The 18,114-nt window shown below is 37.4% G+C and overlaps 2 protein-coding genes and 1 long non-coding RNA gene across 4 annotated transcripts; all 3 read left to right on the plus strand.

Annotated features, from left to right (window-relative positions):
* The first annotated feature begins 2,579 nt into the window (after positions 1-2,579).
* LOC104881219 (putative disease resistance RPP13-like protein 1) lies at positions 2,580-4,462 on the plus strand. Its single transcript, XM_059741908.1, has 2 exons — positions 2,580-4,350; positions 4,440-4,462. Exons 1-2 carry the CDS (start codon positions 2,580-2,582, stop codon positions 4,460-4,462), a joined length of 1,794 nt encoding a protein of 597 aa, XP_059597891.1.
* Positions 4,463-4,514: 52 nt separating this feature from the next.
* On the plus strand, positions 4,515-16,415 carry LOC104881213 (putative disease resistance protein At3g14460). Of its 2 annotated transcripts, none has more exons than XM_059741560.1 (9): positions 4,515-7,043; positions 8,176-8,261; positions 8,387-8,448; positions 8,545-10,412; positions 10,500-11,817; positions 13,453-13,608; positions 14,487-14,647; positions 15,231-15,653; positions 15,753-16,415. In XM_059741560.1, exon 1 carries the CDS (start codon positions 4,548-4,550, stop codon positions 7,029-7,031), a length of 2,484 nt encoding a protein of 827 aa, XP_059597543.1. In that variant the 5' UTR covers positions 4,515-4,547; the 3' UTR covers positions 7,032-7,043; positions 8,176-8,261; positions 8,387-8,448; positions 8,545-10,412; positions 10,500-11,817; positions 13,453-13,608; positions 14,487-14,647; positions 15,231-15,653; positions 15,753-16,415. The 2 variants fall into 2 exon arrangements, with proteins under 2 accessions (XP_059597543.1, XP_059597544.1); XM_059741561.1 differs by having other exon boundaries at positions 8,390-8,448; positions 15,872-16,415.
* A 905-nt stretch (positions 16,416-17,320) lies between these two features.
* On the plus strand, positions 17,321-17,732 carry LOC132254992 (uncharacterized). Its single transcript, XR_009467479.1, has 2 exons — positions 17,321-17,501; positions 17,602-17,732. It is a non-coding gene; the product is annotated as an uncharacterized LOC132254992 (long non-coding RNA).
* The last annotated feature ends 382 nt before the right edge of the window (positions 17,733-18,114 follow it).

Consider the following 18,114-nt stretch of genomic DNA (forward strand, 5'->3'; position numbering starts at 1 on the left):
TTTTCGACCGTATTTGCGGAAGTTCATCTTGGTGTTTTTTGATGACATTTTAATTTACAGTCCGACATGGGAGCAGCACTTGGAGCATGTCCAACTTACATTAGCTGTCCTTCGGCAACACCAATTCTACGTCAAGATGAGCAAATGTGCATTCGGCAAACAAGAGCTAGAGTATTTGGGCCACATAATTACACATCGTGGAGTCAAAGTTGATGAAAAGAAAATAGAAGCAATGGTTGCTTGGCCAAGACCCTCCAACATTACCGAGCTCCGTGGATTCTTAGGCCTCACCGGCTACTACCGCAAGTTTGTTCAAGAGTATGGATTAATAGCTCAACCATTAACTAACCTCCTCAAAAAAGGGAAGTTTCAATGGAATGACGAAGCGGAAGCGGCTTTCTTAGCTTTGAAACAAGCCATGACATCCACCCCCACACTAGCCATGCCAAACTTTACCGAACCTTTCACCATTGAAACGGATGCATCGGGAAACGGAATTGGCGCTATTCTAACTCAACAAAATAGACCAATTGCCTATATGAGTCGAGCCTTGGGAATCACTAAGCAAACTTGGTCAATCTATGCAAAGGAAATGCTAGCCATCGTGGAAGCAATACGATTGTGGAGACCATATTTACTTGGCCGCAAATTCTACATCAAAACCGATCAACGAAGCCTCAAATTTTTCTTAGATCAGCGTGTTGCAACTTCGGAGCAGCAAAAATGGGTGGCCAAATTACTGGGGTACGATTATGAAATCATCTTTCGACCGGGTCGTGAAAACTCTGCTGCAGATGCTTTATCTAGGCGGCAAGAAAGCCCATTATTGGCTGCTCTTCATTTTTCGGAAGTGGATATTTGGAAGCAGATCCGCGAGGCCTCTAAATCAGATTCCTATGTGCAGCTTTTGGGAAAAAAAGCGGGTGATCCTCCTCATGGCAATTTGACTTGGCGTGATGGTTTGCTGCTTTACAAAGGGAAGGTTGTGGTGCCTGCTGATCACTCCTTAAGGGCTAAATTGTTGTATGAAGTTCACGATTCTAAAGTTGGAGGGCACTCGGGGATCCTTCGAACTTATAGAAGATTGCAGCAACAATTTTATTGGCCAAAGATGCATAAAGCTGTTCAAGAGTATGTCCAGAAATGTGAGGTATGTCAACGCATTAAACCAGAGACCAAGACACCGGCGGGATTATTACAGCCCTTACCAATTCCTGCACAGGTTTGGGAGGACATCACTCTCGACTTTATTGAAGGGCTGCCCACTTCTCATGGCAAAGACACAATTCTGGTGGTCGTTGATAGGCTCAGTAAGTTTGCCCACTTTATTCCCTTAACTCACCCATTTACGGCCAAAGTTGTTGCAGAAAAATTTATTGAGGGAGTTGTCAAACTCCATGGAATGCCACGTTCCATCATCAGTGATCGCGACCCAATCTTCATCAGCAAATTCTGGCAAGAATTCTTCAAACTCCCCGGCTCCAAACTCATGCTCAGTTCAGCTTACCATCCACAAACAGACGGCCAAACTGAAGTTGTTAACCGCTGTGTTGAACAATATTTGCGTTGCTTCGTTCACCAATGGCCGCGAAAATGGAGTACTTATCTCGCTTGGGCAGAGTATTGGTACAATACCACCTACCACGCCTCAACAAAAATGACACCTTACCAAGCTCTTTATGGCCGCCTTCCACCACTTATCCTAGCCTATCCGGAGGGCCTTTCCCTAGTTCATGAAGTGGATCAAACGCTCCTGCATCGTGACGAGCTGCTCCACCAACTCAAGATAAATTTAGAGATTTCCATGAACCGAATGAAGCAACAAGCCGACTCCAAGCGAAGAGATATCCAGTTCGCAGTTGGTGATCAAGTCTTATTAAAGCTCTGTCCATATCGTCAGCAAACAGTCTTCAAACGAGCTCATCAAAAATTATCCAGCCGCTACTATGGACCCTATCCTATTTTGGAGAAAATCGGAGCAGTAGCATACCGCCTGCAATTGCCACCTACAGCTCGAATTCACCCTGTGTTCCATGTCTCTTTGCTTAAACCATACAATGGCAATCCAGCTGTCACTCCACTTGACTTACCTCCACTTGCAGATAATGGCATCATAACCCTTGAACCTCAGCAGATACTGGATACACAATGGATTAAGAGGGGCGACACCTTCATGGAAGAAAGCTTGGTGCATTGGAAGCATCTACCCCATGAAGAAGCCACCTGGGAGTCCACGGATACTCTTCGCCACCAGTTTCCTCATCTGATGCTTGAGGACAAGCATCCTCTTCATGGGGTGGGCAATGATAAGCCCAGAAGATCCTGTCGGATCCCAAGGCCCAACTCACGCTATATGGACTGATGTCCATGTTCAGAAGCCAAGCCCATTTTCCTACTTCAGCATCATTTCCTTTTATTGTATTTGCTGGTTTAATATTTTGCTGGTTTACTTTTGTTTTAGGGCAGTTATTAGCACGACTACAAGTCATGGGTAGTGGGTGAATGAGTCTCCTACAGACTCGGACACCATTAGCTTCATTTCAGTTGTTTCTTTGATGTATAACTTTGGAAAGAAGAGAATGGAAGAGGGAGATCAGAAGTTAATGAATTTGTGGTTCATTCTCACCCAAAGAGAATACTTTCTTTGTGTTTGTTGTGCTTGTACTGATTGGGACCTATCAGACGCGGAGGACAAGCAGATCACGGATCACTCTGTGAAAGAGTGGCTGGGCAATCTGAAGGATTTGGCTTATGATATGGAGGACATCTTGGATGAGTTCGCCTACGAAGCTTTGCAACGGGAACTCACGGCCAAAGAAGCTGATCATCAAGGCAGGCCGAGCAAGGTACGCAAGCTCGTCTCCATTTGTCTTGGCATTTTCAATCCTAATGTTAACATGAGGTCCAAGGTGTTGGAAATCACTCGCCACTTACGAGATATTTCGGCTCAAAAATCTGAGCTTTGTCTAGAAAAGGTGGCTGCGATAACCCACTCTACTGGGGGAAGGCCAGTCACTGCATCTCTAGTATATGAACCTCAGGTCTATGGTAGGGGGACAAAAAAAGAGATTATAATTGGTATGCTGCTTAGGAATGAACCCACTAAAACCAATTTTTCTGTAGTTTCCATCGTGGCCATGGGTGGGATGGGCAAGACCACAGTGGCAAGACTGGTGTACGATGACGATAAGACCATAACCAAGCATTTTGATAAAAAAGCCTGGGTTTGTGTCTCAGATCAGTTCGATGCAGTGAGAATAACGAAGACAATTCTCAACTCGGTGACTAATTCTCAAAGCAGTGATTCACAAGACTTGCATCAAATTCAAGAAAATTTGGGGAATGAATTGAAGGGAAAAAAATTTCTGATAGTTTTGGATGATTTGTGGAATGATGATTACTTTGAGTTGGACATGCTATGCTCCCCTTTCTGGGTGGGAGCACAGGGAAGCAAAATTCTAGTCACAACTCGCAATAATAATGTTGCAAACAAGATGAGAGGACACAAGATCTTACATGAGCTCAAACAGTTACCTTATGATGATTGTTTGAAGATATTTCAAACACATGCTTTTGAACATATGAATATCGATGAGCACCCAAATTTGGAATCAATTGGTAGGAGAATTGTAGAGAAGTGTGGAGGTTCGCCCTTAGCAGCAAGAGCCCTTGGTGGCCTTTTGCGCTCTGAACTACGTGAATGTGAATGGGAAAGAGTATTGTACATCAAAGTATGGGATTTCACAGACAAGGAATGTGACATCATCCCTGCCTTGAGATTGAGCTACTATCATCTGTCTTCACATTTAAAGAGGTGTTTTACTTATTGCGCAAATTTTCCCCAGGATTATGAGTTTACAAAGCAAGGGTTAATCCTCCTATGGAAGGCGGAGGGGTTAATTCAACAATCAAAAGATAATAGAAAAATGGAAGATCTTGGTGATAAGTATTTTGATGAGCTATTGTCAAGGTCATTTTTCCAATCGTCCAATAGCAATAAATCACGATTCGTTATGCATGACCTTATCAACGATCTAGCTAAATCTATTGCTGGAGACACATGCTTGCATTTGGATGATGGGTTGTGGAATGATTTGCAATGCTCCGTTCTTGAAAATACTCGTCATTCATCATTCATCCGTCATCATTATGATATCTTTAAAAATTTTGAAAGGTTTCATAAGAAAGAGCGCTTGCGCACGTTCATAGCTTTGCCGATTGATGTACCAACTAATGGAGGTCGTTTCTTCTTAAGTAATAAGGTGCTTGAAGAATTGATACCAAGGTTAGGGCACTTAAGGGTGCTCTCATTGGCTCATTACATGATAAGTAAGATACCAGATTCATTTGGTGAGTTGAAACATTTGAGATACCTTAATTTGTCCTACACCAGTATAAAATGGTTACCCAATTCAATTGGTAATCTTTTTTACCTTCAGACATTGAAATTATCATTATGTGAAGAGCTTATCAGGTTGCCTATTAGCATCAGTAACCTAATCAATCATCGACATCTTGACGTTGCTGGTGCAATAAAATTACAAGAAATGCCTATACGAATTGGCAAACTAAAAGATTTGCGGATATTGTCTAATTTCATTGTGGACAAAAACAACGGTTTGACAATCAAGGAGTTGAAGGACATGTCACATCTGCGAGGAGAACTTTGCATTTCAAAATTGGAAAATGTGGTGAATATTCAAGATGCAAGGGATGCCGATTTAAAATCGAAGCGTAACCTTGAAAGCTTGATAATGCAGTGGAGTTCTGAGTTGGATGGTTCAGGGAATGAAAGGAATCAAATGGATGTCCTTGACTCTCTACAACCATGTTCGAATCTGAACAAACTCTGCATTCAGTTGTATGGTGGTCCAGAATTCCCACGTTGGATAGGGGGTGCCTTGTTCTCTAAGATGGTGGATCTACGTCTCATAGATTGCAGAAAGTGCACGTCTTTACCATGCTTGGGGCAGTTGCCATCGCTCAAACAGTTGAGGATCCAAGGAATGGTTGGAGTAAAAAAAGTGGGTGCAGAGTTTTATGGAGAGATTCGTGTTTCTGCAGGTAAGTTTTTCCCATCACTAGAGTCTCTACATTTTAATAGCATGTCAGAATGGGAGCACTGGGAGGATTGGTCTTCCTCAACAGTGTCATTATTCCCTTGTCTCCATGAGCTTACAATTGAGGTTTGCCCCAAATTGATTATGAAACTACCCACTTACCTACCTTCTCTTACAAAGCTCTCTGTACACTTCTGTCGAGAATTGGAGTCTCCACTTTCAAGACTTCCACTGCTGAAGGAATTACAAGTAACAGAATGTAATGAGGCGGTCTTGAGCAGTGGAAATGACCTCACCTCACTCACCAAGTTAACAATTTCTGGGATTTCAGGGCTTATCAAATTGCATGAAGGAATTGTGCAATTTTTGAAAGGGCTTCGGGTTTTGAAAGTATCGGAATGTGTAAAACTCGAATATTTGTGGGAGGATGGTTTTGGATCGGAAAACTCTCATTCTCTTGAGATTAGAGATTGTGACCAACTTGTATCCTTGGGATGTAATCTTCAGTCTTTGGAAATAAGTGGATGTGCTGAACTAGAGAGGCTTCCAAATGGATGGCAGAGTCTAACATGCCTTGAAGAATTGAGAATCAGGGCTTGTCCAAAGCTAGCGTCATTTCCAGATGTAGGTTTCCCACCAATGCTGAGAAATCTTTTTCTTGATAATTGTAAAGGCCTAAAGAGCCTACCTGATGGCATGATGTTGAAGATGAGGAACGGTAGTACTGACAGCAACAACTTGTGTCTCCTTGAAAAGCTAGAGATAGACAACTGTCCATCTCTCATTTGCTTTCCAAAAGGGCAATTACCCACCACCCTTAAGAAACTAACCATACATGATTGTCAAAATCTAAAGTCTCTTCCAGAAGGAATGATGGGCATGTGTGCCCTTGAAGACTTATCTATACGGGGGTGTCCGTTTCCAAAAGGGCAATTACCCACCACCCTTAAGAGTCTAAGCATATCGAATTGTGAAAGTCTCAAGTCTCTTCCAGAAGGAATGATGGACATGTGTGCCCTTGAAGACTTATGTATAGAAGGGTGTCCGTGTCTTATTGGATTACTGATAGGTGGGTTACCCGCCACTCTCAAGGAACTCAGAATATGGAGTTGTAAAAGCCTAGGGTCTCTAGCAGAGGGAATAATGCACCAACATTCCACCAATGCTGCTGCTCTCCAAGCCTTGGAAATCTCAAGTCTTAAGTCTCTTCCAGAGGGAATAATGCACCAACATTCCACCAATGCAGCTGCTCTCCGAGTCTTGAGTATCTATGAATGTCCATTTCTCACATCCTTCCCAAGAGGCAAGTTTCCATCCACCCTTGAGCAACTTCACATTAGGGATTGTGAAAGCCTCGAGCCAATTTCAAAGGAGATGTTTCACTCTACTAATAATTCACTTCAATCTTTAACCCTCAGGAGGTATCCTAATCTCAAAACCCTACCAGATTGCCTCAACACCCTCACAGATCTACGTATTGTAGATTTTGAAAATCTGGAATTGTTGCTTCCTCAGATAAAAAACCTCACTCGTCTTACATCGCTTTTCATTCAAAATTGTGAGAATATCAAGACCCCCCTGTCCCAATGGGGCCTTTCCAGACTCACCTCTCTTAAATACCTCCGGATTAGTGGCATGTTTCCAGATGCAACTTCCTTTTCGGATGACCCCCACTCGATTCTTTTTCCTACAACTCTCACCTCCCTTACCCTTTCACATTTCCGGAATCTGGAATCCCTAGCCTCCCTGTCTCTCCAAACCCTCACCTCTCTTGAACAGCTAGAAATCCAAAGTTGCCCTAAGCTCCGGTCGATTTTGTCAAGGGAAGGACTATTGCCTGACACCCTTTCACGACTGTTTGTGAGGTGTTGCCCACATCTAAAACAAAGGTACTCGAAAGAGGAAGGATATGATTGGCCCAAGATTGCCCACATCCCCTGTGTGGATATACATGATCAGCTCAACATCTGAGTAATAAATAAGGTATTACATCTCATTCCCAACACATCATTCTTCCTCTTTCTCTTCTCAACACCACTTTCAATTTCTCTTACGTGCTACTGTAATTTTCTAATTGGACTTAATTTTTAACAAAAAAACAGCTCTTGACATGGCTCCTGGCTTGGTATTTTCCTAGTGTCTAATTTTCTCTATAATCTGTCACAATAAAAAATGAGCATTACTACTTCTACCTTGCCAGGTCCAACAAATTCAATATCTAATGTATCAAGACCTTTAAATATCTTTTACACAGAGGCTATACTAGAGGAAGTTCTAGTTTATTGACTTGGTTTGGTTTACTAATTGGATGACATTATCACTTCACTTATTGTAGTAATAATGAGGTCATTTACTGGAAAAACTAGCGTTATATAGATCTCATTCCTAAAATAGTGATCAATGAAGTGCTATTTTAATCAAAGTGCCACTCCGCCAATACACAGTTAGGTAATTCTTTTGCGATTAAACTTTTCTTTCAAGTTCCAATTCATTTGCTAGTCATGTTTATTTGATTTAAGATTTTCTTTTTCTTGAAGCTTCAAGCCTGAAACAAATATTGAACACATTTTCATGCTCTGTTTTGATTTGGCAGTTTTGCAAAAATTAAATGAACTATTTATAACTATTGAAAATGTTCTCTCTTTATTTCTTATATACCAAATTTTATAGACAACTTTAATGACTTGAATTTCAATGCTTTTAAATAATTTTATTCACAATTTCATGTGTTTGATTAAACTCATTTAATTGGAATTAAACATGTGTAAATTATCGATTTGACAACATCTAAAATATTTTTGGTTCCTCAGAAGTGTTAAATAAATTTCTCGTAGATTTTTGTTTTTCCCTCAATTTTCCGATAAATAATCAAACAAGAGAAAAAGTTTATAATTTTTTTTCCTACTTCCCATAAATTTTTTGAGAACCAAAATAGTTTTATAATTGCTAATTTTAAAAATTATTAAATTCATATATATATATATATATATATATATATATATATATATATATTTTACTCTTTCCTTTCTCATGCAAGAAAAAGGAAATTATGTGTACTAAATTTATCAAACCAAACTAATCATCATTTTTTATGTTTTTTTTCTTTTCATTTCAGTGTTCATTGTAAGTAATCAAGATGAGCATAGAAGATTTCTTATGATAAACAAAGTTTCGATTATGACCATGGAAGAAACATGTAAGGTAAACAAAAATAATTTTATGCCAATGTTTTTTTAGATATGAGATCATTTAGAATTCATATGAAGTATTTTATGATACTTGAGTTCGTCAAATTTTTTAGATGGTTGAACTCTCCTTTGGCTCAGTAGCTTGCAGTGATTAGGCGTCCATGTAAAATGTGCTCTAACCAAGTGGACTTCTTCAAAAGGTAAGCAGTAGGAATAAATCTCTTCTTGAGATAGTTGATGCATTTATTTTTGTCTCAATTTTGATGATATTTTCTTCATGTTTTGACTTTTTCAAGGAAGTGGAATATGAAGAAATGATAGATTGTTAAGACTTTGCCTGTGGAGGAAGGGAGATTCCTGGGTGCTCAACATTTGATGCTCATTGCTCTGTTCAAGAAGAATAAGAAACTCAGAGGTACAAGGTTCATCTCCCCATAATTATCTCGAAATTTTTTTATTAATTCATTTATACATTAATCAATTGAAGAGATTTTGGATCCTCTTCTGTTAAATATCTACTTGTGTATGTGATTTTTTATTCCAGGATTAGTTTCAACCATGTCAAAAGCTGAATATGCTAATATTGTAAAGTTATATCAATTCATTTTTAATGATGGAAGTCAGTTAAATCCTACATTTTATAATCTGAGCAACATAAAATGGTTTCCAGAGGAGTTATTAGTGATTTTATATTTTTTGGCCGATAGAATGGAATTTGGGTTTTATGCTGAAGGCTTAAAACATGCAGTGAATGGAGTTAGTGCTTGATGATTGCAATCCAAATAAATTATAACAGGAAGCAACAACTTGTATCTGTCTTAATTCCTGGAAATCTTGAGATGTCCAAGTCTCATAAGCTTTTCCACTAGATAAAGTACATACCATATTTAAGCATCTACGTATTCATGATTGTTCAATTTTGTGGTCTATAGCTAGCTGAATGATGTATGATGACAACAATAGCCATAGGATTAATTATCCTCTTGAATCACTAGAGATCGAGGGATTTCCACCTCTCACATCCTTTCAGAGATATGAGTCACCCACTTCCTTTAAAGCAAATTAATAATATTTTGGTACAAGCAAATGGGGCCAATTAGGAACAAAAATTACAGAGAAAAAGTCATTTGAAGTCTTTTGTAGTTGGTTAATTCTTTAATGATTGATGCTTATTTCGATTTAATCTTTCTTAGCTCAGCTGATTTTCACTTATTTACTAGAATTATTTTATTACCTAACCATCAAATCCTTGTGGAATTTTTAATGATGCAAATTAGGTACTTGTGGTGATGATATTCTTAAAATTTTTGGCGTCATTCCCTTTGTGCTAAAATCAATCATGCTCATTCACTATATATAAATCTTATCTTCTTAGACATTAACTTCATATTTTTGTTCTAGTAAAAGTTTTTTGTTTTAATGAAATTTTTTGTTGTACGTGTAGTATGCCCAAATAGGTTGCATATCCTATTGGACATCCTGTTGGAGCAGCAATGTCAAAGAAGATGTATGTTATACAAATATTTGAAGAGAAGTATCTAAATCTGGAAACTACTAGTGTGTCTACAACCTCAGAATTCCTCCTTTAAGAAAATGTGGATCTCAAGTCCTACCTCATCAAATTTAGAGTCTCACATCTCTTTAACAGCTTTGTGTTGTACATTGTCCAGGTTCAGGTTTCCTTTGAGGAAACAATTTCACGAATACACTTGCAAGGGTATTAAAACCCCTTATCTTTGTGGAGCCTCCAAAGATTCACCTCTCTAAAACTCAATTCATTCATTTTATATTGTACATTGTTAAATGCAATTTCCATTTGACAGGATTTCTTGCTACAACTCTCATTGATCTTTCAATGAAAATATTGTCAAATCTGGAATCCTAGCCCTCTCCTTTGGTCTTCAAAACTTCATTTCTTTAACTTGTAGAGATTGAGGGATGCCTTGTTCTAGTCCTCCTTGCCAAGTGAAAGGTTGTCTTCTAAGTTTTATCAAACTTCGAAATCAAAGATGTTTCAAGGAGAATGATAGAGATTGGCCCCAGATTTCCTGCTTTCCCTAAAATAAGTATACATCATAAACTCATTTTTGAACCATAATAAATTGAAATTGCAAAAATGGGTGCAGAGCCAATTCAACCCTATCCTATCCTTACATTCATTAAGGTAACTCTTATTCTCAATACACATTTCTTACTCTTTTATTTGCATATTACCTTGTAAATTTCTCATATTGATGTTGTGTTTTACCAGCGGCTCAACAATTTGTGGAAGTCTCCATGGAGTTATGTTGAAAGTTTGACTAGGAAGCAAGTTTTGAGTACAATAGTTACAAACTTATGGGTGAGTATTTGTTTCTTATCGATCTCTCCCATGGTCAATGTAAGCATCTTAAGTTCTACCTGTAATGAAATCTTCATAATTTTCTTTTAGGTGCTCTTTGAGCAGTCTTAGTTAGAGATTTGACATGCAAGCATGGGATGTAAAATGACAAGGGAGGGTGTTATTTGACAACAGTTACAAATTGGCATGGATGCCTTCATTTCAATTAAGTATATTTTGTGATACCCTTCTAACCGAATTTAAATACAATTTTCTAATTCAATATATAATGCACAAAGTTTACTTTAATAAGTGCACTTTATATTAAAATATCAATCTTCCGTAATCAAGGAAATGACAAATTTTCCTTTTAGAAAGAATGATGAAAATTTTCTTTACCGTATAGTTATTTATGATCTCAAGTCATTCCTTCAAGGTTTTCAAATTGTCAAAAGGAAGGATTCAATTTGCTATATGTTTAATGCTCTTATTCTGTTGACAAAATGAGATTTGGATTTCACATTAGAGACTACAAGTTTGGCCTAAATGCAAGTAACACCTCTTTATTTATTTCACACATGATTAAAAAACTAAGTAGCAAGTGCATATGTCTAACTTCCATTTAATTATTCTACAATTTCTACTACACACCACGTTCTTATGTCTCTTGGAAAGTTAAGAACCTTGTTTAAAATATGGTATGCCTTCCATGCTAAGAAGTCTTTTGCTCCGTGATTGTGGTGGCTCGAATAGCAACTTGCATCTGTTTTGATACATGGGGAACCCAAGAGAACATATGGTATTTAGTGCCTTTCAAATTAGTGGATTTCATATTAATTTCTCAATCAATATGCAATGTGTTTTTCATGGAACATTGCTAAAAAAATTTGTAATTTTTTTTTTGTTTATAAATCATTACTAAATTTTGATGGCAAATAATTGTCAGGATTCATTAGCAGGAATTTTATCCAACATACAAGATTTTAGGTGAGTGATATACACTGAAATTTTTTCTATTTTGTTTGGTTTGAAATGCTCTTCAATTTTAAACCAACATATTGTTATTTGTTTGCAACATGTTATATTTGTAGGAAATTATATTATCTAGATTTAGACTGCAGATTTGATTAATGTTTGAGGTGAAAGAGACTTTTTAGCATGTCTTGCTGTCTTAAGTTGTGCAAGTTAGAGGCTCGAAGAGCACAAACTCTTATGACTAGAAGAAAGACAATTGAGTTCTCATTCTATGGTGAGTTGTGAGGATTCTATTGTGAGTTGTATGATATTCTTTGAATTGCACATAGCCATATTTAGCTTTTAAATACTTAATGCAATTGTGCATGACCATGAATTGAACTCACACTTGACACAATTATGAGTTATATGTTATGCTTTCTTATTTTCTTTTTATTTTATGCATGGGTCAAAAAAGCACTCTTGGTAACTTTGAACTTTAACTTTAATACCTGAGGAACATTTGGTTATTTCAATACCTAATGTTTTTTAAAAGCTGGTTACAGTATTCATGGGTGAAAAAATATTTGTTTTTTATATTTTATTTTTATGAGATTACAACATGATCTCATGTCCTTGGTAATTTGTAGATTGAGGGTTTTCAAAAGGCTTTGCCCTAATACCAGTAAAAGAAGAACTGCCACGAAAGCAACTAACATTGGCACCTTGTATCTCAAGTTTCATAGAGAGTTGATGATTGAATTGGTGCCCAATCTTTTTCCCAAGATAGGTGCGTTATCCATGCCAAGTGGATGCCCTATTCAAATTATAGGGCTTTGGATTCCTTAATGATTGAAATGATCTTTGGAATTCTTGCACATTTCTAAATGTCATGTCACATCTTTCCAACAGGCCAACTTCCTTCAGTGCTCTAAATTGCAGAGATCACGAGTTGCTAAAATTTTTGGTCTGCATTAGAGAAGGATTGTTTGATGCTCTCACTACTGGCTACATCTCTTATCTTGCAACTACATATCTTTTAATCCCTTCCAATGAGAAAAGAATAAAAAACATAAACAAGTTGCCTCATGATGACTCATATTCATAATGTTTTGGTTGATGATGTACCTTCCTGAGATTGAAGAGTGAGAAATGTCAAAGACATCCCTTATCTGAGTGAGGCCTTCATAGACTCATGATTCTAAAAAAACTCATCATGATTGATAGGATATTTAAGATGTGTTTCTTCTCAGATGACCAAGGCCTGGGCTTTCTTCCAATGTATCTCATTTATATTTTCATGTAAAGATTCTAGAATCCATGACTTTTCTATATCACCAAGACCTCACCTAAGCTCCAGTTGTATTTGACAACTGAAGGAGAACCCTATCATGGTTTCAGAGCTATACATCAGTTCCAAATCCAATGATGAGACATCAATTCAAGATTGCCCACATCTCCTATTTGGAAATAGATGGAGAGATCCATCTTTGATCCGTTAGATTCCAAAAATGGAAACACAGAGAGTTCACCCTATCCTATCCATATATTTAGTAAGTTTCATTTATTCCCAACACATAATTTATCTTCTTATTACAAGTATAAAGTCATACTATTGAAATTTTCTACAAGTTCAACTACTAGAGAATCCCTACATTGAACCTTTTTGTTGAAAACTTGGCTAGGGGGCAGCGTCTGACAACAATTTCAAGCTTTATGGCTTCACATTTGCTATTCAAAGTCTATTCCTCTTGTTGGTCCTCCCACAGTCCCATGTAAGCATCGGTATTTTTATTTATCCCAATTTAAATTTTCACACAATAATTTAACTGAGTGAATTCATTTATGTTAACAAGAAGTTTTGTTTGGTGTATTCTTACAGGATTCTTTTTGTGAAAGGTTGTCTAACTTCCTATTCACTTACATTCAGATGTAATGACGTGCCAATTGGATATCTAGAAGTTATGTGGTTTAATGAATTAGAAACTACCAAGTGGGTGCACAACTTCAAGCCTTTTCGATAGCTAATAATTGATGGTTGCATGCCCAAGACACCTCTTTCCTATGGATAGGTTTTTCATTCAAGGTAAGAAGGTTGATAGTTAAAAATCGTATGTAGGGCTTTGAGGTTGTTACTGATTGGAATGATTCACAATTAAAGCAACAACAAGTCTTTGGGATTCTTTGAGATTTCTAAATGTCCTCTCATGTGTTTTCAAGAGGCCAGCTTCCTACAATCCTAATGAAGGTGGAGATCCTAAGTTGCTAAAATTTGGGGTGTACAGTAGATGAATGTTGTTGAATGCAAAAGAAGAATACTACTTCTCTTTAATACTAGTATGCTGCTTGGCTTTATCTCTCACATCATTGCCAAGAGTTGCCTTACCTAATCCTGAAATACCTTGGTATTTATGATTGGAATGATTAACAATTCAAGCAACAACAAGTCTCTGGAATTCTTTTAGATTTCTAAATGTTCTCTCATGTGTTTCCAAGAGGCCAGCTTCCTACAATCCTAATGAAGGTGGAGATCCTGAGTTGCTAAAATTTGGAGTGTAGAATAGATGAATGTTGCCTAATGCAAAAGAAGAATACTAGTTCTCTTGAATACTGGTATGTTGCATGTCTCTCTCTCACATCATTGTCAAGAGATGCCTTACTTGATGCTTAAACACCTTGGTATTTATGATTGTGGGATACATGTTTTATTTTTGAAGTTTATGTTTTGTGTTCCACTTCCAATGGTGTCATTTGTTTGTGAACTAACTATTATGGCTGCCCACTTGGCCTTTGTCAATTCCTTGCATGTTGGCAATATTCTGAACCTTAATTCTCTTCCTAAATCACATGCTAGAATAGAAGTGATAGAATTAGAAATTGTTGGTTGCAAGGAAATATCTATTTATGTCAAGGAGATTGGAGATACAATAACAACATAATCTCATTTTCCTCTGTAATTTTCAGATTAATGGTTTTCAAAAGCATTTTCCCCAGTATTAGTGGAGGAAGACAATCTACCACAAAAACAACTAGCATTTTTTATTGAATTGGTGTCTCAAGTCTTCCAAAGATCTCAGAATTGAGTTGGTGCTCAAGACAGTTTACTTCCGCAAGATTGAATTGGGGTATGTTCCCTAAGACAATTCAAAATTATAGCACTTCGATTCCTTATTGATTGGAATGATTCATGATAGCACAAAACATGTCTTTGGAATTCTTGCATTTTTCTGAATGTGTTGTCATCAGCTAAGCTCCATTGTATTTGGCAAGTGGAACCATATATGAGAGACAAAACTCTTAGATCCAATACTGAGAAATGGGCCAAAGAGAGCCCACATCTCCTATGTGAAAACTGATGGTGAGATTCATTTTTTATCCATAATGGTTCACTGCATTAGCAAAAGTGAGTTCACCATATCCTAGTTTCACACCATTGAAATTTCCTACAAGTGGAGCTATTAGGTGAATTTTCTACTTACCTTTATTGTTAAAAAAACTTCAGTAGAGAGCAGCTTTTGACAACAGTTACGAGCTTTATGGTTTTACATTTACTATTCAATGTTTGTTCCACTTGTTGGTCCCTCTCACAGTCCCATGTAAGCATCAATATTTCTATCTCTCCCAATTTAATTTTTTAGGCAACTTTATCCATTAGCGGGATGAATTCATTTATGTTAATAAGATTTTCTTTTTGGTGTATTCCTACAGGATTCTTTCGATGATGGGTTGTCCAAATTCACTTTCAGCATAACTCCTAGTTCATTCAGGTGTAGTGATATTGGTAGTTGGATATCTACAATTCATATGGTGCAATATATATGAAACTACCATGAGGATGCACAATCCCGAGTCTATTAGAGAGATGGTTGCATATGCACAGGACACATCTCTTTTCCAGGGATAGATTTGTATATATCTTTTGGAGTTGCTATTGATTGGAATGATTCAAAAGTAGCAACAAGCCTCTGGAATTCTTTCAGATTTCTAGATGCTCCCTTTCCATGTCTTTCCAAGAAGCCAACTTCCTGCAATCCTAATGAAGGTGGAGATTCTAAGTTGCTCAAATATGGAGTTCAGACTAAATGAATATTGTCAAATGCAAAAGAAGAACATCACGTCTTTTGAATACCGGTATGTTGCATGTCTCTATCTCTCACATCATTGTCAACAAATTCCTTACCTGATGCTTAAAACACCTTGGTCCTTATGATCGTGTAAAATAGATTTTAGGTGGTAGAGAAGGGGATAATGCACCACAACACGTTTCTTGTACATCTTACAATGATGCTTTCTCACAATGATCAAAAGAACATAGTCAAAACTAAGCAATGATATGGTTTTGCCTCAAGGAGGAAGGAGAGGGAGAGGAAGCAACCCAATGCAAAGATGCATCAAATTGTTGTCTTGACAAGGGGATGAAGAGAAGGAGAACACAAGATGCTGCTTATTGGTAACATGAAGTCCTCATGAAGACAAATTGTTTGGCTTGACCAAGAGAGGAAGAAAAAGAAAAAAAAAAAAAAACCCAAGGTTCATCAGAGGATATTGGTGTGACAATTCACCCATGTAAATTTAAACAAGTAGCTCCATTGAAAAATGTTCACATGACATACCCATCAGTGCTACACTTCTGTAATTTCCTTAAACTGTCATGCCACAAACTGTGTGGATCAATATATTGTACTACCATAGTATTCCACAATTGCTGCAAACTTTGTGGATCAATACACACTGTCATGCTGTCATGCTGCAAACTTTGTGGATCAATACACAATGCAATTATTAAAGAGACAAACATTCAAAACCATGACACTTTTTCCTGATCTGCTAACCTAATGATTAAGATTCAATCTAAGTAATAAAATTATTACAGCTGAATAAAGCTTTTTACTATTCTCGACTAGTGGGTACAGAGCAAATCAGAAGGGTTTTCTCCAGAATTGCAGGATTATCTAGATACTATAGGTGTCCCAAAGTTACAGAACACCCGAACCAATTGATAGAGTGCTGGTCCTACTCTTAAAAGGGGACTGCTCCACAAGCCACCCTTGATCCCTCATAACATCAGCACTTGGTGCACAACCTCTAAGTTACACATAGGGTAGACTGCAACTGTAGGCAGAAGCTGAGTGTCTGCCAGGTCCATCATGTTGTGGAAGAATCATGTCAATCTGACAGCAAGCAAAAAATTTGAAGGCTCAACTTGAGTTTGAAGGAAGAAATCGATGCAATTGGATAGGTTCAAAATTTAAGGGTCTCTTTACTATGCATAGAGAACAACATTGATAAAAACAACCCATGCAACAAGTTAAATTTTGATGTATGCTCCTCGGACAACCTAGGACAATTGGGAATTGGAGGAACACTTACAAATCATAAAAGGGCATAAGTGAAAGCATTCCCTAAGAATGCTAGAGTGGGTCTAGCCATTGAAGCAGAGATTTTAGTGTTGATGGTAGGACTAAAGCTTGCTAAAGATGAGGGTTTACCTAACCTTCTAGTAGAAGGAGATTCTGCAATAGTGATATATTGGGTAAATAAGGAGAGAAGCTCATGGCTACTCCAAAATTTTTCATCAAATCTTTTTTTTTTTTTCTTTTTCTTTTTAGTTTATTTATTTATTTTTATCAGAAACAATAATCCATTGAATCATGAATCAATAGTCCTTTTAAGAGGAGTAACAACCACAAGAAAAAGAAAAGCAAAGCCAAAAACAACCATGAAGCCCAAATACAGATAGTTTGGATGGGGCATGTTCCCTCAACAAGTAGGTAACTTTTGCAGAAGCAGTGGAGACATTTCAAGCTTCCTTTTGACTAGGAAGAATCCAAGACAGCAATGCATCAAATTCTGTCTTGATAAGGGGATAGAGAGATGGGAGAGCCCAGGATGCTGCTTTTTGATGTGGGGTGAAGAAGAAATGGACAAACCACACACCATTTGGCCTGACCAAGAGAGAAAGGAGCAGAGGAAACAGAGGTACAATGAAAGAAAATGGTCTTAGCTCTCAATTTCTCTTATTCTTTTATTGAGAAGGATTGAGAAAATACGAAACCCCTTACACTTTGTTGCAATGCAGAGTAGAGGAACTGGACCAACATAATACCGTGCAGCATATGTTGATCAGAATCTTGTATGTTGTTGAACTTTTCTTATGCTAAAGCTGTAAGTATGTTTCCAATGTTCCACTAGTTAAACAGAAATTTAAGTTGCTGGCTTCTGGGTTCAGAATTTATTTTTTCTTCAATGGACTGGAAATGAACTAATTTTCTACTGAAAAAGAGTAAGAAGAGCACTTTTTATTTTTTTGGATGTTAACCTGGACTCAATTTTTTGAGTACCTAGGAAAGGAAAACCTTTCCGACCAGCTTGTTATGCCCCAGCAAAGATTTGCTGATCATGAATTGCCCTAGTACAGATTGGGGTTCCATATGGAATTCTGAAAGAAAATTACATAAATTACTTGGTGGGTTCTTCTGGTACATGATATTCATGAATTGAAGGTTGGCCATACATGTTTCTAATATAAGTTCTGTAGATGTTGTCCATGGGTGAATGCCCATCTAGTACACAGTGACTGCAATTTTTAGCA

Source organism: Vitis vinifera, chromosome 13 (assembly GCF_030704535.1).
Source record: "Vitis vinifera cultivar Pinot Noir 40024 chromosome 13, ASM3070453v1".
NCBI lineage: Eukaryota > Viridiplantae > Streptophyta > Magnoliopsida > Vitales > Vitaceae > Vitis > Vitis vinifera.

Coding starts and splice junctions, on each gene's coding strand:
- LOC104881213 (XM_059741560.1), top strand. CDS start 4,548: ATGCCTATACGAATTGGCAAACTAAAAGATTTGCGGATATTGTCTAAT.
- LOC104881219 (XM_059741908.1), top strand. CDS start 2,580: ATGGAAGAGGGAGATCAGAAGTTAATGAATTTGTGGTTCATTCTCACC. Junction 4,351..4,439: donor TAAGATACCAGATTCATTTG/GTGAGTTGAAAC, acceptor TTTTACCTTCAG/ACATTGAAATTATCATTATG.